Here is a 20,403-nt window from a genome sequence, read left to right on the forward strand (position 1 = left end):
AGAGAGAAAGTGGAGGCACATATTGTAGATGCTCTTCTCAAAGATTTTAGGTACAAAGAACAGAAGAGATCTAGGATGTTAAGGGATGAAAGGATCAAGTGAAGTTTTTTGTGTTTTTTTAGAATAAAGGAGACATGGGCATATTTGTAGTCAGTAGAGAACAAACCAGTAAATAAGGAGAGACTGAAAGTAGGAATGATGGGGCAGTCTGTTGGAGGAGATGGGATCTCTTGAATAGGTAGACTGTTAGCCCTCATCATGTGAGATAGGGATGAAGGAAGAGATTATAGCAGAAGGCATCTGAGTGATGGGAAGTAGAAGAAGAGAGGGAAGCTCATGGATAGCGATCTCAATTTTTCTGTAAATATGAGAAGAGGTTCTCACCTGAGAAGGTGGACGGGTAGGAACCATGGGAGCTTTGAGGTTGGAAAAAAAGTTTTGGGAAAAGTCACTGTGGAAAGTGGGATAGTGAGTTGAAAAAACGTTCAAATCTGGTGCCAGACACTTATTAACTGTGTGACCTTTGGCAAGTCACTTAACCCTATTCTCCTCATCTGTAAAATGAGCTAGAGAAGGAAATGGCAAATCATTCCAGTATCGTTGCCAAGAAAATGCCAGATGGTGTCATAAAAACATGACTGAACAACAACAAAGGAAGGTATAATATGATTGCCTAGCAACAGCAAGGGTTCAGTTATAGTGGACCTAGTCGGAATGATTTTGGTGTTTTTTTTTTTCTACATTCAGCACATGAAGAGTGAAGGTAGTGAATAGTGGGAATGATCCAAGCCTGAGGCTTGGTATAATGTATAATCAGTGATATGATCAGGAGCTAGGGATTCAACAGAGGAGGGCAGTGTAGAGTTGAGTTAGTTCACCAAGGAGTTGAGATAGGGAATAGTGCAAGGGAGATGTCCTGGAGAGAACTGAGTGGTCAGGGGATTGGAAGTCAAGGTGCAGATGAAGTACAGTTTTGTACAGGAAGGCAGAAGGAGAGGTGAAAAGTCAATAGGTTATGGTCAGATAAGGGATTTTGATATTTTTTAATGTAGAGGTAATAGATTTGAAGGGGATTGCAATATTAAGAGTATGATCATCTTTGTGGTGTAAGTGGGGTAGAAAACTAGTAGCTTCATGGGAATTGGAGTAGGTTCGGGTATTTGAAAAAGTTAATATTTATGTTGAAGTCTTTTAGTATGAGGGCAGGCATCTCAGTGAAAAGAAAAATTTTGAGCCATTCATTGAGGAAAGAGTTGGAATGACTAGGTGATTTATAAACAACAGCTACCAGGATTTTTGATTAGGTAGCAAATATGAATAGCATTACTTTAAAGGAGGAGAAATTACTGAATAATGGAGGTAAGGGGAGAACCTGGATATGGCACTAAGGAGCAAGCAGTATTCCAACTCCTTGTCCTCTACCAGTGAGCCAAAGAGAAAAGACTAAAGGTGTGATTAGCACTGGAAAGGATGCCCCCCAAGGCTGTGTCATCTGGATAAAGGGCCAGGTTTCAGCAATAGCTAGTGGGATAGAAGGAATGATAGTGGAAAAGATATATAGAATAAAAGTTTGTTGCCTATGGTTGCACAGCAACTTCAGAATGTGTAAAAAAAAAAGAAAAGGCTTAGCCACAAGGACAAGAAAATTGCCTGGAAGAAACAAAGCAAGAAAAATTAAAGTAAAATCTCCATTGGGTAGGAAAAAACTGAACAATTCCTAAATAGATTATAAGAAACTATAAGAAAGTTAGAATGGAGCCATTAAAACTCAACGACTCTAATGGATACATAAGAGAAAAAATAGAAGAATATTAAGACATCTGCTTATCTGGATTTTGCACTGTCTTGGAAAATAGATGTAGAGATCATTTAAGAGAAAGAAAGAGAAGGGAAGGAAGGATGGACTAATATACTACATTTCAAGAAATCATAAAAGAAAACTGCCCAGAACTATTCAAACCAGAAATTAAAGTTAAAATAACAATTCACCTCCTAAAAGAAACATTAGAATGAAAACACCCCAAAAGCAAAAGTTCCAAGTAAAGTATTGTAGCCTGCCAGAGAAAGGTGTTTAAGTATTGGAATATGAAGTTCTAGAACACAAAATATCAAGATTTATAACCAATAATAACCCCCACAAAACTGAGTATGATCCTTTAAGAGAAAAATATGAACCTTTAGGAGAAAATAACTTTTAGTTATTTATCATGAAAAAACCAGAGGTAAGCAGATCTTTGAAATGTAGACACTGGAATTAAGGGAACCTAGGTAAATACATTTGAGCAATTAGAAGGGGCCAAAGGGTGATAAAGTGCTTATATTCTAATGAGGGAGAAGAGACTAGTCAGAATCCTAAAGGTATCAAGGGTGACAGGGAAAGACAAGCATACATTTATCTTATTTTGTTATGTTTTGAGGGGAAGGGGCTTTACATAAGTAAAGCAAAGGAGTATACTAGGGAAAAAATAGAAAAGAATGAATAACTTTCATGTAAATGGAATTAGGCAAAAAGAGTGAAGGAGTAGCAGAGGAACTAATCATCTAAATTTCAAGTCAAATCAGTAAACATTTATTAATGTGCCAGGCAGTGTGCCAAGTTCTCTGGTGGGATTTTAGCTGGGACTTGGAGGAAGCCAAAGAGGTCAGGAGACAGAGAATGAGGAGGGAGAGAATTCAATTTGTGGGGCACAGTCAGTGAAAATGTCTTGGGGGCAGCTGCGTGGCTCAGTGAATAGAGCTCTGGCCCTGGAGTCAGGAGGACCTGAGTTCAAATCAGTCCTCAATACACTTAACACTTACTAGCCTTGTGACCCAGGGCAAGTCACTTAACCCCAATTGCCTTACCTTTCCTCCCTCCAAAAAAAAAAAAAAAAAAAGGAAAAAAATGTCCTGAGTTGAATTTTGTTCCAGGTATAGCAAGGAGTCTAGTGTCAATGTGGAGGAGAGGAAAATGTAAGAAGACCAGAAATAAAGGAAAGGGCTGAGTTATGAAGGACTTTAAAGCTGAATTTTCAGGATGAATTACTATTCATCCTGAATAGTAATAGAGGAACCTCTCATCTCTAAATTTGATAAAGATTGAAAAAACATAGTGTGAAGTAGAAAAAAAAAAGTCCAATTCAATAAAGGAAAGAGGTTTGTACTAGGAAAAGAAAATAAAGGAGAGTAGAATTGCAGAGGAAATAGTCACAAGAAAAACAAACTTCAGCTTCAGGGAGTTGATCTTAACGGAGGGAATCAGAAGAAACAAAATGTAAGGACCAGACACAAATGCCTTGAACTTGGGGAGAATAGAGGAGAGGAAAGAGTAGTACCAGACCACTTCAATTTGAGAATGCCCGAATTGATCATGTCTTTTCTTTCTCTACTCCTTTCGCATTTGTAAAGAGGACAAGAAGTAAAAAGAGGGAAAATTACTATATGATGATGGAAATAAATACACAATTAACAATCATAGCAGGGAACCTGAATGAGATGAACTCATTTAAATATGAGCAGAATGAAGCCAACATGTTGATAAGAAGTATACTTGGTACAGAGATTCACACTTTTAACTGTAGGGCCAGAATGGAATTTATTATGTAATTCAAACAAATTTTTATAAAGCAGGAGAAATGATCTTTAGCTTAAATGATGCAACAATAGAAATAGATATGATTAAGAGAGTTAAACAGAAAAATGTGTTTTCCTTAAAGGTATTGCAGATAATTTTTAAAATAGTATCAGTATTTAACTTAAATATCTACAAACTGGCATACCATCTAAGTAATTTTTTTAAACAATATACAAAAATATAGACCTCAAAACTGTAATAGATGAGGACGACTATGTGCTCCATTTCAGATGGAGACAAATCTAACAAGATTAAAAAGAAGGAAATTAAGCACTTAAACTTTAGACAGATAGGATGTGTGGTGATTTACTAGATGATCATACAAAGGAAGATAGGTATTTCTCAGTTGTGTGTGGCACCTCTACAAATAGTGAACACATTAATGTATTGGAGCTTAAAAATATCATCAAGTGCAGAAAAACCAAAATATTAACAAACACAGCTGTTTTACTAACCACAAAAAAAATTGGGGGGAAATGATTGAAACAAGTAGAAACTAAATGATTCTAAAGAATTGTTAGACCAAAGAATAAATCATGGAAAGAGTTAAATTCATCAAAGAAAACATAAAATGCCAAAACTTTTGGAATGTAATCAAAGAACCATTTTGCATAAGTTCCCAAAATGGATTATAGGGCTCCTCCCCCAAAGTAGGCTTAGGTCTAATTGGGGGAATAGGGAGTAGTGAAAGCACAAGGAAAGAAGAGAAGGAAATTTTGAAAAACCATTCATACGTGGTTCATTTGTTATGTAACGAGTTAAAGTCATAGTGATTATATTATTTTCCAAATACACAAAATGTGAGTTATAACTGATCAGTGGTCAAATCCACCTACAGGTCTTAACAAGCAAGAGTTGCCAAATGAGCATGTCATGCATTGTCAGGAACTCCAGCATTCGTTGGCAGGCAAATGTGTGTGTGATAACTTGTTTACAATATGATACTACATGGTTACATGAGGCAATATTACATGATCAAAATTTCAATGCAGGAAGACCCCCCACAAATTTACAATAAAATATTTAAATTAAGATGCATCATTTTAAAAATACATATTTTTTAGGTTTTTGAAATGATGCAAGTTTTTTTAAAATGTTAAAAGAAAGATTTTCAGGATGGCACTGAGTAAATTTTTTTTTTAAGGGTGCGGTAGACCAAATCAGTTTGGGAACCTCTGATTTAGAGGAAAACTTCTTTCTCTAAAATTCTTTCATCAGTTTTCATCAGTTCTATTGGAAAAATTAGGAAAGCAAAAAGTCAAATAATCTGAACCATACACAAATGAAGGTGGAATAGGGATTCAGTGCTCAAATGGTGTTTAATGTTTTGGGTGTGTATCAAGTAATTAGATAACAATTAAAAAACCTAATAACTAAATATACTTATTCATTGTTACAGATAAACTTCAGAATGATAGCAAATCTATTTGTGGCCGAGGAAGAATAACAAGTACACATGATACATTCCAAATATCTGCAGAAAAGCAACTTGAATTGAGGCTTAGAGATTTTCTTTTGGACATAGAAGAAAGAATCTACCAAGGAACACTAGGGGCAGTCAAGGTTTGTACTTGTTCATAAGAATGATTTCAGTTTACAGTATTTTTCTTTTTTATGATCATATTGATAGTTCTTTCTATTCATTACCTTGATAAAGGGCAACATGAATACATGTATGTGTGTGTTGTGCTTTTGAAGTGCTTCATTCTTGGTAAGCAAATTTGCCATGTTCTATTTGTATGGTAGCTTACATGGAAAGCTTTCTCCAGAGTCCTTAGGAATATGCATTCTTTCATGCAAACAGCAATATTTTGAGAAGTTATTTAAAAGGATATAGTATGTCTGCTTCCAGATAGATGGACTTATTTTTTGAAGGGTTTTTTTTTTTACATAACTAATCTGGGTATTTGTCTTTCTTGACTGTACAGATTTGTAACAGGTTTTGGTTTTTCTTGCCTTTTCAGAGACTGGGAGGGAGAAAATTAGGAACTGAAAATAATGGTTGCATTTTTTAAAAAGGAAAGATAGAGGACTTTTTTTCCTTCTTTTGTACCCAGACTGCTATACATTCAAGTCCTTATTACTGCTCTTTGTAGCAGGAAAAGTGTGTGTGTGTGTGGTTTTTTGTTTTTGTTTTTGTCATCCTTCCCTAAGAAAGCTAATTTTTTTTGCTGTCAGTGAGCTAGGAAACTGTAATTGAGCTAGTTAGAATTATCTGAAATCCATGTAATCTCTAAGTGGAGTCCTAAAGGATTCTGATTATATAAACTGCTGTCTCTTGACTGAGATGCTATATATTTTTTTGTTTTTGGCTTTTTGGAGGGGGGAATGCAGGGCATTTGGGGTTGATTTTCCCAAGGTCAAACAGCTAGTAAGTGTAAAGTGTCTGAGGCCGAATTTAAGCTCAGGTTCTCCTGACTCCAGAGCTCATGCTCTATTCACTGCACCACCTAGCTGCCCCAAGCGGCTATTTTTTGTTGGCTTTTGTGATTCTCATCTATGTACTGGGTAGTTAAGGAAGTTCAATTTCAGACCCCCATTGAAGTAAAATGTTGGTAAACTTGAGTAGTTTTAAGAGTTGCAACATAATAGGGTGTCTAGTTGGTGCAGTGAATAGAGTACCTAGCCTGGAGTCAGGAGCAACTGAGTTCAAATCCAGCTTCGGACACTTAATACTTACTAGCCATGTGACCTTGGGCAAGTCACTTAACCCCAATTGCCCTGCCTTCCCCCTTTCAAAAAGCAAAAAAAAAAGTTGCAACATAATAAAGCACAAAAGTAGCCTATCATTCCCTTCCATTTTCTTTCTTTTTTTTTTTCCGTTGGACACTGTAATACTTAGCAACAACAGGTGTCATTTATTCAAGTTTACCAAATACATATATTTTGAGTTAGGTTACAGACAGACAAACGTGGAGAGCAGCCTTAGAAAAAGGACGATATGAGCTACTAACTGAGGAAAACAGGGAAAATGGGATCATTAAATCTGTGAATGAAAATGTAGAAGAAATGGAAATTGATGATCAAGCAAAGTTCATTGTAAAAGACAGGTAAGATTATTTTTAAAAAAATTTTCTCCAGCAGACATAAATCATATTCTTTCTTGAAAGTCAAATTTTGTTATGATTTCATTATAGAGAACTTAATATATTTACCATTTAAAATTTTTATTCATTGATCTTTTTGCAGGGATGGGGGAGAAGGAAAGGTATAGTTCTTTGTGTAAAGGAGAGGTGGATTTTGTGTATGAGAGAGGTTCCTAGACCTATTATTTCATTGGTCTAGAGAACTCCCACTGTGGAAACTCCCTCAGCTGATGCAGACCAGTAACTTCTTTGTAACTTTAGTCTTAAAAAAGTTGCCTAGGACCCCTAAAGAGTAAGTGACTTGCTTATGGTCACTTAACCAACTTGGACCTAGGTCTTCTGATCCCAACTTTTATCCACTAAGCCATTTCACCTCTCATTTAATCTATATACATAGAGTTAGTACAAATACATTTTTGACCAATGATTTAATGTATCTTTGAATCCTAAAACTGACCTTTTCTTTTCAGTAAATATCTTAATCTATTGTATTTCCTTTACATTTGATTTTTAATTATCAAAGCCTCTTTAATACTATACATTTCAATATAAAGCTTTCTTAAGATGTGGTGATTAAACTAAGGGAAGCATCAAGTTTTAGTAGAAAATATACTGATTTGGAGTCAGTAGACTGGGTTCCAAGCCCAGCTTTTCCACGCAACACTTGTGTGACCTGGTAAGTCACTTGTCTTGGGTATCACTTTCTTAACTGTTTAATGAGAGAATCGTCTTGAATGACCTGTAAAAGAGATTGTTCTTACTACTTTAAATTCTAAACCTGTAGGGAAAAGTTAAAGTTGTGATTCCACAGTACGAAATTGAATATTTCCTAGATCTTATAGTGATCAAGCAAAATTATAACTGGATCTATTTGATCAAATTTTTGGTTGGAACCTGCCCCAAAAAGAACATTTGGGTGCATTTACTTAAAACTAATATGGCAGAATATCTTGTTCTTAACAGGTCTCAATGAAATCATGAGAATAGTGTTGTCCTATAGAAAATGACCAAGATTTAAAAGAGCAGATGCAGTCTTAACAGTCCATGTAGTCAGATTTACCAGTATCCCTATAAATATTTTCTAAGAATACGAGCAAAATTATTTTTAGTCAGAAGATTTTATATCATATCAAAAAAACTTAACTGCCACTTTTTATAAATACACGTGAAATATTTTATCGTTTAAATCATAGGCTGCTTGGAACCAAAACTGAATCGCCAAATACTGCTTCAGCCAATACAAACACACCACAGCCAGTCAGTAAAGTGGTTCATTACTTGGCAACTGCACTACTTCAAATAGAGCAAGGCATTGAACGACGATTCCTCAAAGCACCACTTGGTAATTATCTGGTTTTCTTTATTTTCATTTTATTAGTACAGTACATTTAAACTTAATGCTGAAAATACCCTTTTCCAAGTTAACTAGAATATTTTTATTGAATGAAAAATAAGAAACCAAATGCATTTGTCTTCTGTGTTGGAGCTGTTAATTTATTTTTCTAAAAAACTAAACTGAAATAATTATAAGCCGTTATAGTGTTATTTAAGCTATTTTAATGTTTCTTCATTTTGAGATTTAAGATTATCATAGATGAGATCATAGCATTCAAGTATAATGATGAGTCATTATCTTAAGCTGAAGCACATTGGTTTATGTATCATTAGAGTGCTCTTGCTGAGTGATGTATTCTTGTTTTTCTTCCTAGCCTCTTATGGTTGGGAATCTATTTGTGTTTAAATTTAATGTACTTTGTAATTTCCTTTGTTTGGAAAAGAAAATGTCTCAAGAGTTTCTATGTTGGGGATGGTATTTTGAAATGTTAAATTTGCCATTACTGACGTTGACAAATCCCAAATTTTTAGTAAATACATTGATAGTGCTTTCTAGTAACAAGATTGTCAAGTCTATGAATTTTCATCTCAGTAGTAGTAGACATCGACCAATTTATTTTTTGCTAAGTTTTTTTGCTTTCTTGTAGAACTGTTAATTACTAATTCAACTTACACACTGATTTGAGGTTTAACTATCTCTTCCTGTCCCTGGCTACTTTTAATAGGTTTTGAATAAAGGTAGTAAATAGCCAACCTAAAGATAACTATGATTAAAAAAAAACAGCAAAGACCTTGTTAAATTCTTTGAATATTCAAACCTTGAATAATTGACATCACTTTGTGAACAGTGACTTTACCCTTATGTATTTGGGTTATGGGTAGGCCAACCCCTCAGAACATGTAGCTCTTTGTAGTAGTTGTTATCCTTTGGTTTCTAATTCATAGTTATCTGGAGAACAACTAGTTGATCTAGATTTCGTTCACTTCTCATGAAAGGTTTAGAGAGAGTAATATCTTAAACACTTGGATTTAGTCAAGAATAAATGAATTAAAACTTCAAATATCTTTGTGTCTTGCCTAAGAACATAATTTATTGGATCATTTCTAAGGGGAAATGCTACTGTGTACAAAAACAAAATAATCTGATTTCATGTACCTTTTCAGACCAGAAATAGTATGTCTACTTCTCTGCCAAAAAAGAAATATCCATGAAGTATCTGTTAGGGAAGGAGGAAGGTCTTTATTTGTTTTTTAAAGTTTGAATAGAAATTCTACCAAAATATCCCTTAGGTTATGTCTTAGGAAGGTACTTATTCAAGAAATTGTCTCAAACTCACCTGAATCTTTGGTCTTTTGGATCTCAGTATTTCTTATTTATTTTGAATTTTCTGCTATGCAAAATCTTCTAAGGTATGCTTGGACCCCAGTGATGCCTAGTCTCTGGCACATAATAATTTTACACACACACACACACACACACACACACACCCACACACCACCACCACCATTATCATCATCATCATCATCCTCCTCCTCCTCCTCCTCCTCAAATGGGCTCTGCTATTGTTTCTAGATAATAGGATATTTCAGTAGTTCCATAGTGACCCTACTCACCCTGGCTACAATCCTCCTTGTGTGTATTGTTGTTTCCATTACAATATAAACTCCTTAAAGGTGGGTTTTAACTTTGCTTTTGTATTTGTATTTCCAGCATGTAACACAGGATTCAGCACATTATAAGTGCTTAATATATGTATTTTCATTTCTTTTTTATTTCTCAGTGGAATTAATTTTCCACCTTAAAGAAATTATGTTATTTGGTCACATTAACTTTTCAGTAGTAAAAATTTACAAGACCAGGGTATCTGGATCATCTTCTATTGAATATTTAAAGCAGTTTTGTTTTGTTTTGTTTGTTTGTTTGCCTTTTGAAGAGCAGTTGGGGTTAAGTGACTTACCCAAGGTCACACAGCTAATTTTTGTGTTAAGTGTCTGAGGCTGGATTTGAACTCAGGTCCTCTTGACTCCAGGTCTGGTGCTCTATTCACTGCACCACCTAGCCACCCCTTAAAGCAGTTTTAAATACAGTATATTTTAGTGTTTAGATACCCTTCACTTGAAAAATATACCGTGTTTCCCCGATAATAAGACACTGTCTTATTAATTTTTTTGGACAGAAAAACACCAGAGGGCTTATTTTCAGGGGAGGGCTTATTTTAATGAACATTGACAGCAATTTTAATAAACAGGTAAATGTGAACAAAAAAATGTACCTTTATTCAATAAGCAAATCACTGGGGAAGAACAGGATGACGCGCTCACTACTGCAGCTCTGATTGGATGCAGCTCGGAGCGCGGCGTGCGTTTCGGGGGGGGGAACGGTGCATACAGAGGGTACCGTAATGTAGCGTGTAGCGCAGGGGATCACCTTCACTACAGTAGCAATCTCAATAGGGCTTATTTTTGGGGGAGGGCTTATTTTAGAGGAATCTTACACAGTAAGGGGAGGGCTTATTTTCGGGATAGGTCTTATTATCGGGGAAACACGGTATTGTGTCTGCATTCTCATCTGAATATTCAAATCAAAAACTTGGATTTGGCTTATATTGCTTCATTTTAATGTAAATATTTTAGCATTTATGCTTGCCATTTTAGCTATAAAAAAGATGTTTGGATTAACTTTATCAATTTAAAATTAGGTAATGCAGAAATTAACAAAAGAGATCAAAAGGGAGATAGAAAGAAAAAGGACCAGAAAAAGAGAGAGGACGATCAGTCTAGTGAGAAAGATGGTAAATTGTTTATCTTTTTACTTTTTAAAAGAATTTCTCAAGCCTAAAGCTCTAAGGTATCATGTTATTTGTCACTAAGTTTTGCTAGTCTTATGATTAATATTCTGTTGTTTTAACTTCATCTTAATAGCTATTCATAACATTTTGGAAAGATGAAAGTTTTTTCATCTGACTTTGGCTTAAAAATTTGCACAAAGGTCAGAAGAGAGTAGTTGCCTGGGATTTTTATTTGTTTTTTGCTTTGCAACTTTGGGCCTTTCCTCAGTATGGAGATCCTGGGAGGCACTTAGCACTGGAAGAAGGGTACTGCAGGTGATGGAGGGAGAAAGTGTCAAAAAAAAATAGGGTGACAAAGTCCTGAGAGTAAAACATGACTTGGGTAGGCAAAAAGACTGTTCAGACCCAGGGAAGCTAGCATTTAATATAGAGTTAGGCATCACATATAGAGACATAGGGGTGAAGAGGAAGAGTATTTTGCCTCCGAAGTCACTAAGTGGTCATGGAATGGAACAGTAGGTGTGTCCTGGATATGCCCTTTCCAGAGACAATGATAATGTTGATTACAGTTCTACAAATAGAAGTTGGAAAACTGAAGAGAAAGAGATGAAGATAAAGGATGCATGATCCCAGGGAATTCGTGTCTGAGTGGCTTAGCTTTTCTTAGTATGATCTGTGGAGATCTACCTTGTAGGGTAGAACACAGCAGCAGCAAAGTCAAAAAATAGATGGGATGGAGATTCTTGCTTCCAAAGAGTTGAGAGTTGACTGCCTCATCTAGAACCTTACTTTGCATGTAGTTGCTTAGTCATTGTTTGTTGATTCATTAAAAGTCATACTGGGCATTGTCTTTGATGGATCTTTAAGTCTGATTAGAGAAAACAATTAGGGATAAGAAAATTTTATCACAATACAGTCTTTATTCCCTAGCAAAGATCGTTCATAAAAGGCTAAATACCATGGGGGATACAAAAATAAGCAAAACTTGTCCTCCAAGAATTTATAGCTTAGTATAGGAAACAAGACCTACACAAATCACTGGTAATATAAGTTAAAATATAGCATATAAATTATAAAGATATAAAGTATTCAGAGGGAGACAGGGTGCTTAATTAAAAGTGCAGCTTTTTTGTGTATATTTCAATAATTCTTTTATTTTTATTCTTAAATTTATTTACTTTTGGTTTGCAACATTCAGTGCCCCACAGTTCCTTAAGTTTCAAATTTTCTCCCCCTCCCCGCTATGGTGGCATGCAATCAAATATGGGATCTACAAAAACCTTCACATTAAACATCAGTCAAAGTTGTAAGGAAGGATTACAACCAATGGAGTGAACAATGAGAAAGAAGAAATAAAACAAACAAAAAAAAGAGACCAAGTAGTTTGCTTCAATCTGCATTCAGACTCTGTAGTTCTTTCTCTGGATGAGGATATCCCTTTCCATCATGAGCCTTTTGGAGTTACCTTAAAACCTTGCATTGCTGAGAGGAGCCCAGTCTATCCAAGTTAGTCGTCACATATATGATGTGTCTGTAATTGTGTACAAAGTTCTCCTGGTTCTGTTCTTCTCACTCAGCATCACTTTATAGAAGTCTCTCCGGGTTATCATGAAGTCCATCTGTTCTCATTTTTTATACCGTGTTTCCCCGATAATAAGACACTGTCTTATTATATTTTTTTTTTTGACAGAAAAACACCAGAGGGCTTATTTTCAGGGGAGGGCTTATTTTAATGAACATTGACAGCAATTTTAATGAACAGGTAAATGTGAACAAAAAAATGTACCTTTATTCAATAATGAATTCAATAAAGAACAGGATGACGTGCTCACTGCTGCAGCTCTGATTGGATGCAGCTCAGAGCGCGGCGTGCGTTTCACCGGGGGGCGGGGGGGGACGGTGCATACAGAGGGTACCGTAATGTAGCGCAGGGGATCACCTTCACTACAGTAGCAATCTCAATAGGGCTTATTTTCGGGAGAGGGCTTATTTTAGAGGAATCTTACACAGTAAGGGGAGGGCTTATTTTCGGGATAGGTCTTATTATCGGGGAAACACAGTAGTACAACAGTATGCCATTACATTCATATACCACAACTTGTTCAACCATTCCCCAATTGATGGGCATTCCCTTGATTTCCAATTCTTTGTCACCACAGAAAGAGCTGCTGTAAATAGTTTTGTACAGACAGGTCCTTTTCCCACTTCTATCATCCCTTTGGGATACAGCCCTAGAAGTAGCATTGCTGGATCAAAGGGTATGCACTTATTTATAGCCTTCTGGGCATAGTTCTAGATTGCTCTCCAGAATGGTTGAATCAGTTCACAACTCCACCAGCAATGCACTGGTGTTCTAATTTTTCCACATCCTCTCTAGCATTTATCATTTTCCTGTTTTGTCCTCTTAGGCAATCTGACTGGTGAGGTGTGGTTCCTTAGAGTTATTTTGATTTGCATTTCTTTAATCAATAGTGATTTAGAGCATTTTTTCATATGCTTATAGATATCTTTAACTTCTCCCTCTGGAAACTTCCTGTTCATATCCTTTGACCATTTATCAATTGGGGAATGACTTGTATTCTTATAGATTTGATTCCGTTCTCTGCATATTTTCTAAATGAGACCTTTATCAGAGACACAGGTTGCAAAAATTCTTTCCTGATTTTCCACTTCCCTCTGAATCTTGGTTACATTGGCTTTATTTGTACAGAAACTTTTCAATTTAATGTAATCAAAATGATCTAATTTGCATTTCAATAATGCATTCTAACTTTTGTTTGGTCATAAAATCTTTCCTTTTCCATAAATCTGACAAGTAAACTATCTTTGCTCTCACAGATTGCTTATACTATCAGCCTTTATACCTAGATCTTGCACCCATTTAGACTTTATTTTGGTATACAGTGTAAGATAATGATCTGTGCCCAGTTTATGCCATAGTGTTTCCCAGTTTTCCCAGCAGTTTTTGTCAGATAGTGAGTTCTTATCCCAAAAGCTGGGGTCTTTGGGTTTATCAAACAGGAGATTACCATAGTCATTGACTGCTGCGTCTTGGGTACCTAATCTATTCCACTGATCCACTACTCTATTCCTTAACCAGTACCGAGTAGTTTTGATGACTGCTGCTTTATAATACAGATTAAAATCTGGTATGGCTAGGCTACCTTCCCTAGTATTTCTTTTCATTAATTCCCTTGATATTTTGGACCTTTTGTTCTTCCAAATGGACTTTGTTACTATTTTTCATAGCTCTATAAAAAAATTTTTTGGTAGATTGATTGGTATGGCACTAAATATGTAAATTAATTTATGTAAAATTGTCATTTTCATTATATTAGCTTGACGTACCCATGAGCAACTAATGTTTTTAACTAATGTTTTTCCAGTTATTTAGATCTGAAAGTGGCAGCATTTTTAGTTAGGCTTTGAGGAATGGGAACAGTTTAGACAGGGTGAAGATGTGTGAAGATATTAAGAACATATTCTGAATCACAAATGTAGGAAAAGCACAGGGTGTATTTGGTTTATGGTATATATTTAGAATCTGTCTTCAACATAAGATGCATGAAAGATAAGAATAGGAAACCAAACTGAAAAAAGATATATTGGACCTTAGACTAGAGAGCCTTGGACACCAGGCTAAGGAATTTAGATATTCTTTGGTCAACAAATAATTATTGAAGTTTTCAAATAGGCAAATGACTTAACCTTATCAGAGCTGTATTTAGGGAGAATAATACTAAGGATGGACTAGGAAGAGAATAAAAGTAAAAAGATGATTCAGGTTGTAATGAGGGTAGTATTGGGAATAAAAACGGAGTGAGGGAAACCAGATTGTGATATTACATAAGTAGAATTAACAATACATAACAATTTGATGGGGAGGGAAGTGGGAGATAATTGAGATTTTAAACCTGAGTGATTGGGAAATTAGTGGTCCTGTCAATAGAAATGTGGTATTAAAGGGAGAGGGGCAGGTTAGCTAGGAAGATGCTTTTTCTGACATGTTGAATTTGAGGTTTCCATGGGACATTCATGTAGAAATCTTGTAGGCATTTGGAAATGCTAGATTATAACTAAGGAAAAAGATGATAGGCTTGGAAATAAAAATCTGGAAGTTATCCACAAAGAGGGTGATAATTGAAATCATAGGAGTGTATTGCATTTCCAAGGGAGAAATTATAGAGATAAGACAAAATTTTGAAAAGAGAACTTTGGGGAAAACATACCTTATTTATAGGATGGGAGGATAAAAAAAGCCAGCTGAAGAGATCAGGAACACGTCACGAAAGTCAGGAGAGGAGAGGGTATGAGGGAGTGTGGTGCAATCAGAAGTCATACTTCAGAAAGGTCAAGAAAGATGAGGACTGAGAAAAAGCATTTGAATTGGGCAGTTATGAGATTGTTGATAACCTTGGAGAGAGTAGTTTCATTAGACAAGAGTAGGAGCCAGATTGTAGGAGCTTGAGAAGTATTGATGGTAGTAATGGTAAGGAAGATTATGAAGGGTAGTCCAAAAACAGACTAAGGATTGTGGGGACCCAACCGTGTTTTTAAGTAGTTATAAGGAGCTAATAGAGAAGAAATTGAAGATATCTGAGAGAACTTGGTTGCTAGAATAAGGACAAGGAAGATAAAATTAAAGACTGGGATCCAGGGCATAGGCCTGCAGAAGGGCTACTTTTTCCTTTTAAGTTTGCAAGGAAAGAGAGATTTGTATTAGAGGTGACATTAATTTTTAGGTATGAAAGACGAGAGAACCTAGTTGAAATGGCGTTAAATCTTTACAGCAAAATCACTGGTGAACTTATTTGCTGAAAGAGTGATAGTGAGTGTGGAGTTGAAGGCCCAAGAGAGAGGTTTAAAATAGCTGCTATGACACATATTTTAAACTTTATTTTTCTTGAGGGGGGGTTGTCTCTTTTCTTTTGTGACATGGCTAATATGGAAATATGTTTCTTATGACTTCATGTATAATCAGTATCAAATTGCTAGCCTTCTGGGAGGGCAGTGGAAGGGAGGAAAAGAGTTTGGAACTCAGAATTTTTTTTAATTATTATTTTTTTAACATGTGATTGGGAAATATTTAATGAAATAAAAACATTTTTAAAATGTTAAGGCTACTATGGAAAATATGATAAGAGAACAAATAATAAATGAGTATTAGTATTCCTGCTTGTGCAGCTTTAAGGGCTCACTAGGTTAGGCTGCACAAATTTGCTGTGGAATTTTGTTAGCACAGTTGTATAGCATCTCAGGTTAATTGAAACATTTATTAAATGCTTACTGGGTGGCAGAAACTGTGCTAAGCACTGAGAATACAAATACAAGCAGAAATGCAAGTACTTGCTCCTAAGGAACTTACATTCTAATAAAGAGGAAGACAACACATAAAAAGAAGCTGAAAAATGGGAGAGAAAAGGTGAGAAAGTACCTGCAAAGACATGGTAGAGAAAGTTCAAAGAGTCAGGAGTGGAGCCTGTAAAGAAGTGAAGGCATGACTGGCTTGGGCATTCTCTTTAGAATGAGGTTCTGGAAGCATCAAGCCAGTCGGAGGATGGGACCATAAGGTAGAGTGTACTTCTGGAGCAAGAGATTGAGGGATAGAGTGAACTTTGACCTAATAGGAAGAGTGTGGAGTAGCAGGAGTGGAGCCTGAAGGGGAATGAAAACTCGTGTAGAATTCTGCTGCTCAGAGTAGAAACTGAAAAGGTAAGACCTAGGTAGGAGTTTTCCAGGATTGGAGGGCTTGGGGGGAGAATAGATAAATATCAGTAATGGAATCTAGTTACAGGATTATAGATTCAGAACTGGAAGGGACTTCATATTTTATAGCAGAGGAAACTAGGACCCAGGTAGTGATAAAGGTGGAATTTGGAGACTCAGGTTATCTGACTCCATTATTCTTTTCTACTGTAGTGTATGAAGGGAGTACAGTGAAGTTGGGGTTGTAAAGGGAAGGAAGAGAAGCCAAAACAAGAATTTGGGAGAATAGTATCTGATCCAGGAAGGGCTTCTTACTTGGTCAAAACCCAGCTTGTTCTTTACACTCTAGTCTTTCCTTCCTTAAAAGTCTTGCTTAATTTTGATAGTCAGATAATTAGAGATGGAAGGAATCTTTGAGGTTCTCTAGTACAGTTAGTCATTTTACAGTCAAGGAAACAGGCCTAGAGATTGAGTGACCTGCCTACAGTCACATAGGTAAGTGGCAGTCAAAATCCAAACCCAGTTCCTCAAACCCCAAACCCATAGTAATTTCCATCGTTACCAAAGTACCAATAAAGCTGTACCTCAATAAATCTCAATCTATCTCTCCCTCCCCCCTCCCCCCTTCTCTTTCTAATTTCTTACACAATCTTCCTTCTTGGCTTTTTTTTTTTAGATGATTAAATTTACAGTAGGCAAAAAAAGAAATAGAAAAAAAGCATTTCAGGGGGGAGGACAGTGAAGAGGCCACCTGCCAGATTGGCACTAGAAGGGTTTGTATTGTAAATGTTGTTTAGTTGTGTCATTCATGTCCAATTCTTTGTGACCCCAAAAGATATTGTAGTAGTTTGCCATTTTCTTCTCCAACTCATTTTACATATGAAGAACTGAGGCAAACAGGGTTAAGTGACTTCCCCAGTGTCACAGAGTTAGGAAGATGAGTCTTCCTGACTCCAGGCCCAGCACTCTATCCATGCACCACCTTGCTGCCCTTGTATTGTAACAGTTGGATCCAAAATCAAAATGGGGCCAAATTGTATGTGCTTTAAATGAGACTTAATGAAGTAGGCATTAGCTCTAAGAAAGATAAAATGGGATACGGAGGAAGGAGTAGAGACAGAAAGACCTATTAGGAGATAAGGACCAGGACTAGATTGCTGCTAATTAAACTCATGATAATGCCATTTGGAGCCTATTAATTTACGAACAAAAAGAGTGACCCCATGTTGACTAAAGTAGAGTAGCAAAGAACTATAAATAAAAATTGAACACCAACAATTCAGGAATGATTAAACATGTTGTGTTATAGGAATTTAATGGAATATTACTATGCTCTAGGAAAAGAGAAAGTGAATGGGGGAGGAGGGGTACATGGAAAGGCATATGATGCAAAGTAAAATAAGCAGAAATAGAAAAAAATTAATCATGTGAATGGGAAAAAAAACAAAGCAATTAAAACTGAATACTTTGAAATGATAATGACCAAATTTGGGCCTTGAACAGAAATAAGAAGACATTTCTTCCCACTCTCTTTGTAGAGGGGAGACTGCATAAAATATCAAATTTGTTCATTGCTGAACCTTTTTCTTTTTTTTATTAAGACTGTCTGAATTGAGAAAGGGAGGCTTACAATAGGGAATGTCAATGAACAGTTTTTAACTTTTAAAAAGGTGGCCTGTTGGGGTGGCCAGGTGGCTCAGCGAGTAAGAGCACCGGCTCCAGTGTCGGGATGACCTGGGGATCAAATCTGGGCTCAGATCCTCAGCACCACACCCAGAAATAACTGGCCATGTAATCTTGAGCAAGTTATTTAACCCCGATTGCTTAAAAAAAAAAAAAAAAGTGTCCTGTTAAGTATATTTTGAGTTTTATAAAAAGAACTAAAGGATTTAGGGGTGCAAGTGGTGTTTTCATCACTTCTTCAAATTAATAAGTAGTAAAGTAGGATACAGGAAATAAAAACAGAAATGATAGGTTCTTGCCCAGGGATAGAATGTAGATAATAAAGGTTAGAAAAGAATATATTTGCTTAGAGATTATTAAAAGTTTGAAACTGAAAAGAGAGTGTGTAACCATGAATATAGGACTTGGTATTGATTGGATAGAAGGGACAAAGTAGTGGCAGGAGTCATACCTTCTAGGTGTCCAATCTAAAAGATTGAAGAAATTATAGTGTCAGTGTTATAGCTATTACAAAGACAAAGATTTCTGTTTTGGATTATTAATAGTTATAAGCATTTATGCTAAAAAAAAAAAATCCCTTGGACCAGAGATCTCTACTACTGGACCTATATCTCAAAAAGAGGTCAAAGGCAAAAAAAGCCAAAATAATCATTCAAGACTTTTTGTAGTAGAAGAGAATTGGAACAAAGTAGGTGCCTATCCTAGTGGGGAATTGCTTAAGAAATTATAATGCATTAATATAATGGAATATTGCTACAACAAATAGAGAAGCAAGGGAAGTTTTATATGACCTGGAGCAGAGTTTAGTAAATAGAAATGGGAAAATGATATGTATAGCTACAAATGTGTGAGCTAAAAGAACAATCAAACAAAAACTATGTGTAATTAAGATGACCAAGCTTGGTCTTAGAGAAGACTTGAGAAATTATACCCTTTGCTATCATTGGAGAGTTGAGATTATGGATGTACAATATGCTCTTGGATTCATTTAATTCATTGGCTTTGCTGAGTTTCTTCCCCCTTTTTAAAAAAATCTTTGTTACAAGGGAAGTCTCAAAGGGGAAGAAAGAAAATATTGGGTCTAGTAACTTTTTTTTTTTTTGGCAAATAAATATTAAAATACTGCTTCTATTAAGAACTCTATGTACTTAACCAAAGCTACCTTTATCTTAAAGTATTTTGTTTATTTTTGTTATTATTAAATCATATATTATCTATTTATAGTTATATCTCTGTGATATATTCGTAGTGGTATTAGAGCAAGTTATTTCTCTGTTAGATAAACCAGGTGGCAGAGTAGGTAGAAATACTGTTATGGTCATCAAGAAAAGATCTAGGTTCAAATCCTGTGTTAACCAGTAGTGAAATAAAAGTTTTTTAATATATCATGAACGTTTGAGATACACAGGAGAAAATTCTGACAGACCACTTGAAATTTTAATAAGAAAAAGTTTGATCCCTTTTTCTTCTTTTCCCTCAAGATGCCAGTGACAGTGGACGTTCTTACAAAACAGTCCTGGACCGATGGAGAGAGTCTCTTCTTTCTTCTGCTAGTCTGTCCCAAGTCTTTCTTCATCTTTCTACTTTGGATCGTAGTGTCATCTGGTCTAAATCTATACTAAATGCTCGTTGTAAGATATGTCGAAAGAAGGGTGATGCTGAATGCATGGTGCTTTGTGATGGCTGTGATCGAGGCCATCATACCTATTGTGTTCGGCCAAAGCTAAAGGTATTTTATTTATTTATGTTTAATATTCAGTTAATGTTCACACTCCAGTGACCCATTTACGTAGATATTTTGTGTAATCTGTCAGACTGTACCTGAAGGAGACTGGTTCTGTCCAGAGTGTCGACCAAAGCAACGTTCTAGACGACTTTCCTCTAGACAGAGACCATCTGTGGAAAGTGATGAAGAGACTGCAGAACAGATGGAAAATGAAGAAGAAACAGATTATGATGAAATAGGACAGAGTGAGGAGGAGGAATATGAAGAGCAGGATGAAGATGATGATTCTCAAGAAGAAGAAGAAATGACGTGAGTCATTTAGATTAGAAAATCTAAGAAATAGAGCTTGTTATTGACATTCTTAGATTCTATTTACTGTTACTTAATAGCTATGAAAGGATTATTGGGATAGTAATACATTTTTATTAACCTTGTAATGAAGCACTTTCAAAAGTACTACATAAT

General features: G+C 35.8%; 1 protein-coding gene across 3 annotated transcripts in view; it reads left to right on the forward strand.

The window, feature by feature from the left end:
• Positions 1-20,403, forward strand: part of BAZ1A (bromodomain adjacent to zinc finger domain 1A) — a 122,453-nt gene that overhangs the window by 93,203 nt on the left and 8,847 nt on the right. For all 3 annotated transcript variants that reach the window (XM_069082206.1, XM_069082207.1, XM_069082205.1), the window contains 5 exons: positions 5,013-5,176; positions 6,509-6,663; positions 7,893-8,041; positions 19,694-19,941; positions 20,027-20,247. In XM_069082206.1, the coding sequence (XP_068938307.1) occupies positions 5,013-5,176; positions 6,509-6,663; positions 7,893-8,041; positions 19,694-19,941; positions 20,027-20,247 (937 nt within the window). The remainder of the gene's footprint in view (positions 1-5,012; positions 5,177-6,508; positions 6,664-7,892; positions 8,042-19,693; positions 19,942-20,026; positions 20,248-20,403) is intronic.

The sequence above is a fragment of the Petaurus breviceps genome, unplaced genomic scaffold (genome assembly GCF_028583685.1).
Source record: "Petaurus breviceps papuanus isolate PSGF00001 unplaced genomic scaffold, PetGlider_PUasm1.0 164, whole genome shotgun sequence".
Classification (NCBI taxonomy): Eukaryota; Metazoa; Chordata; class Mammalia; order Diprotodontia; family Petauridae; genus Petaurus; species Petaurus breviceps.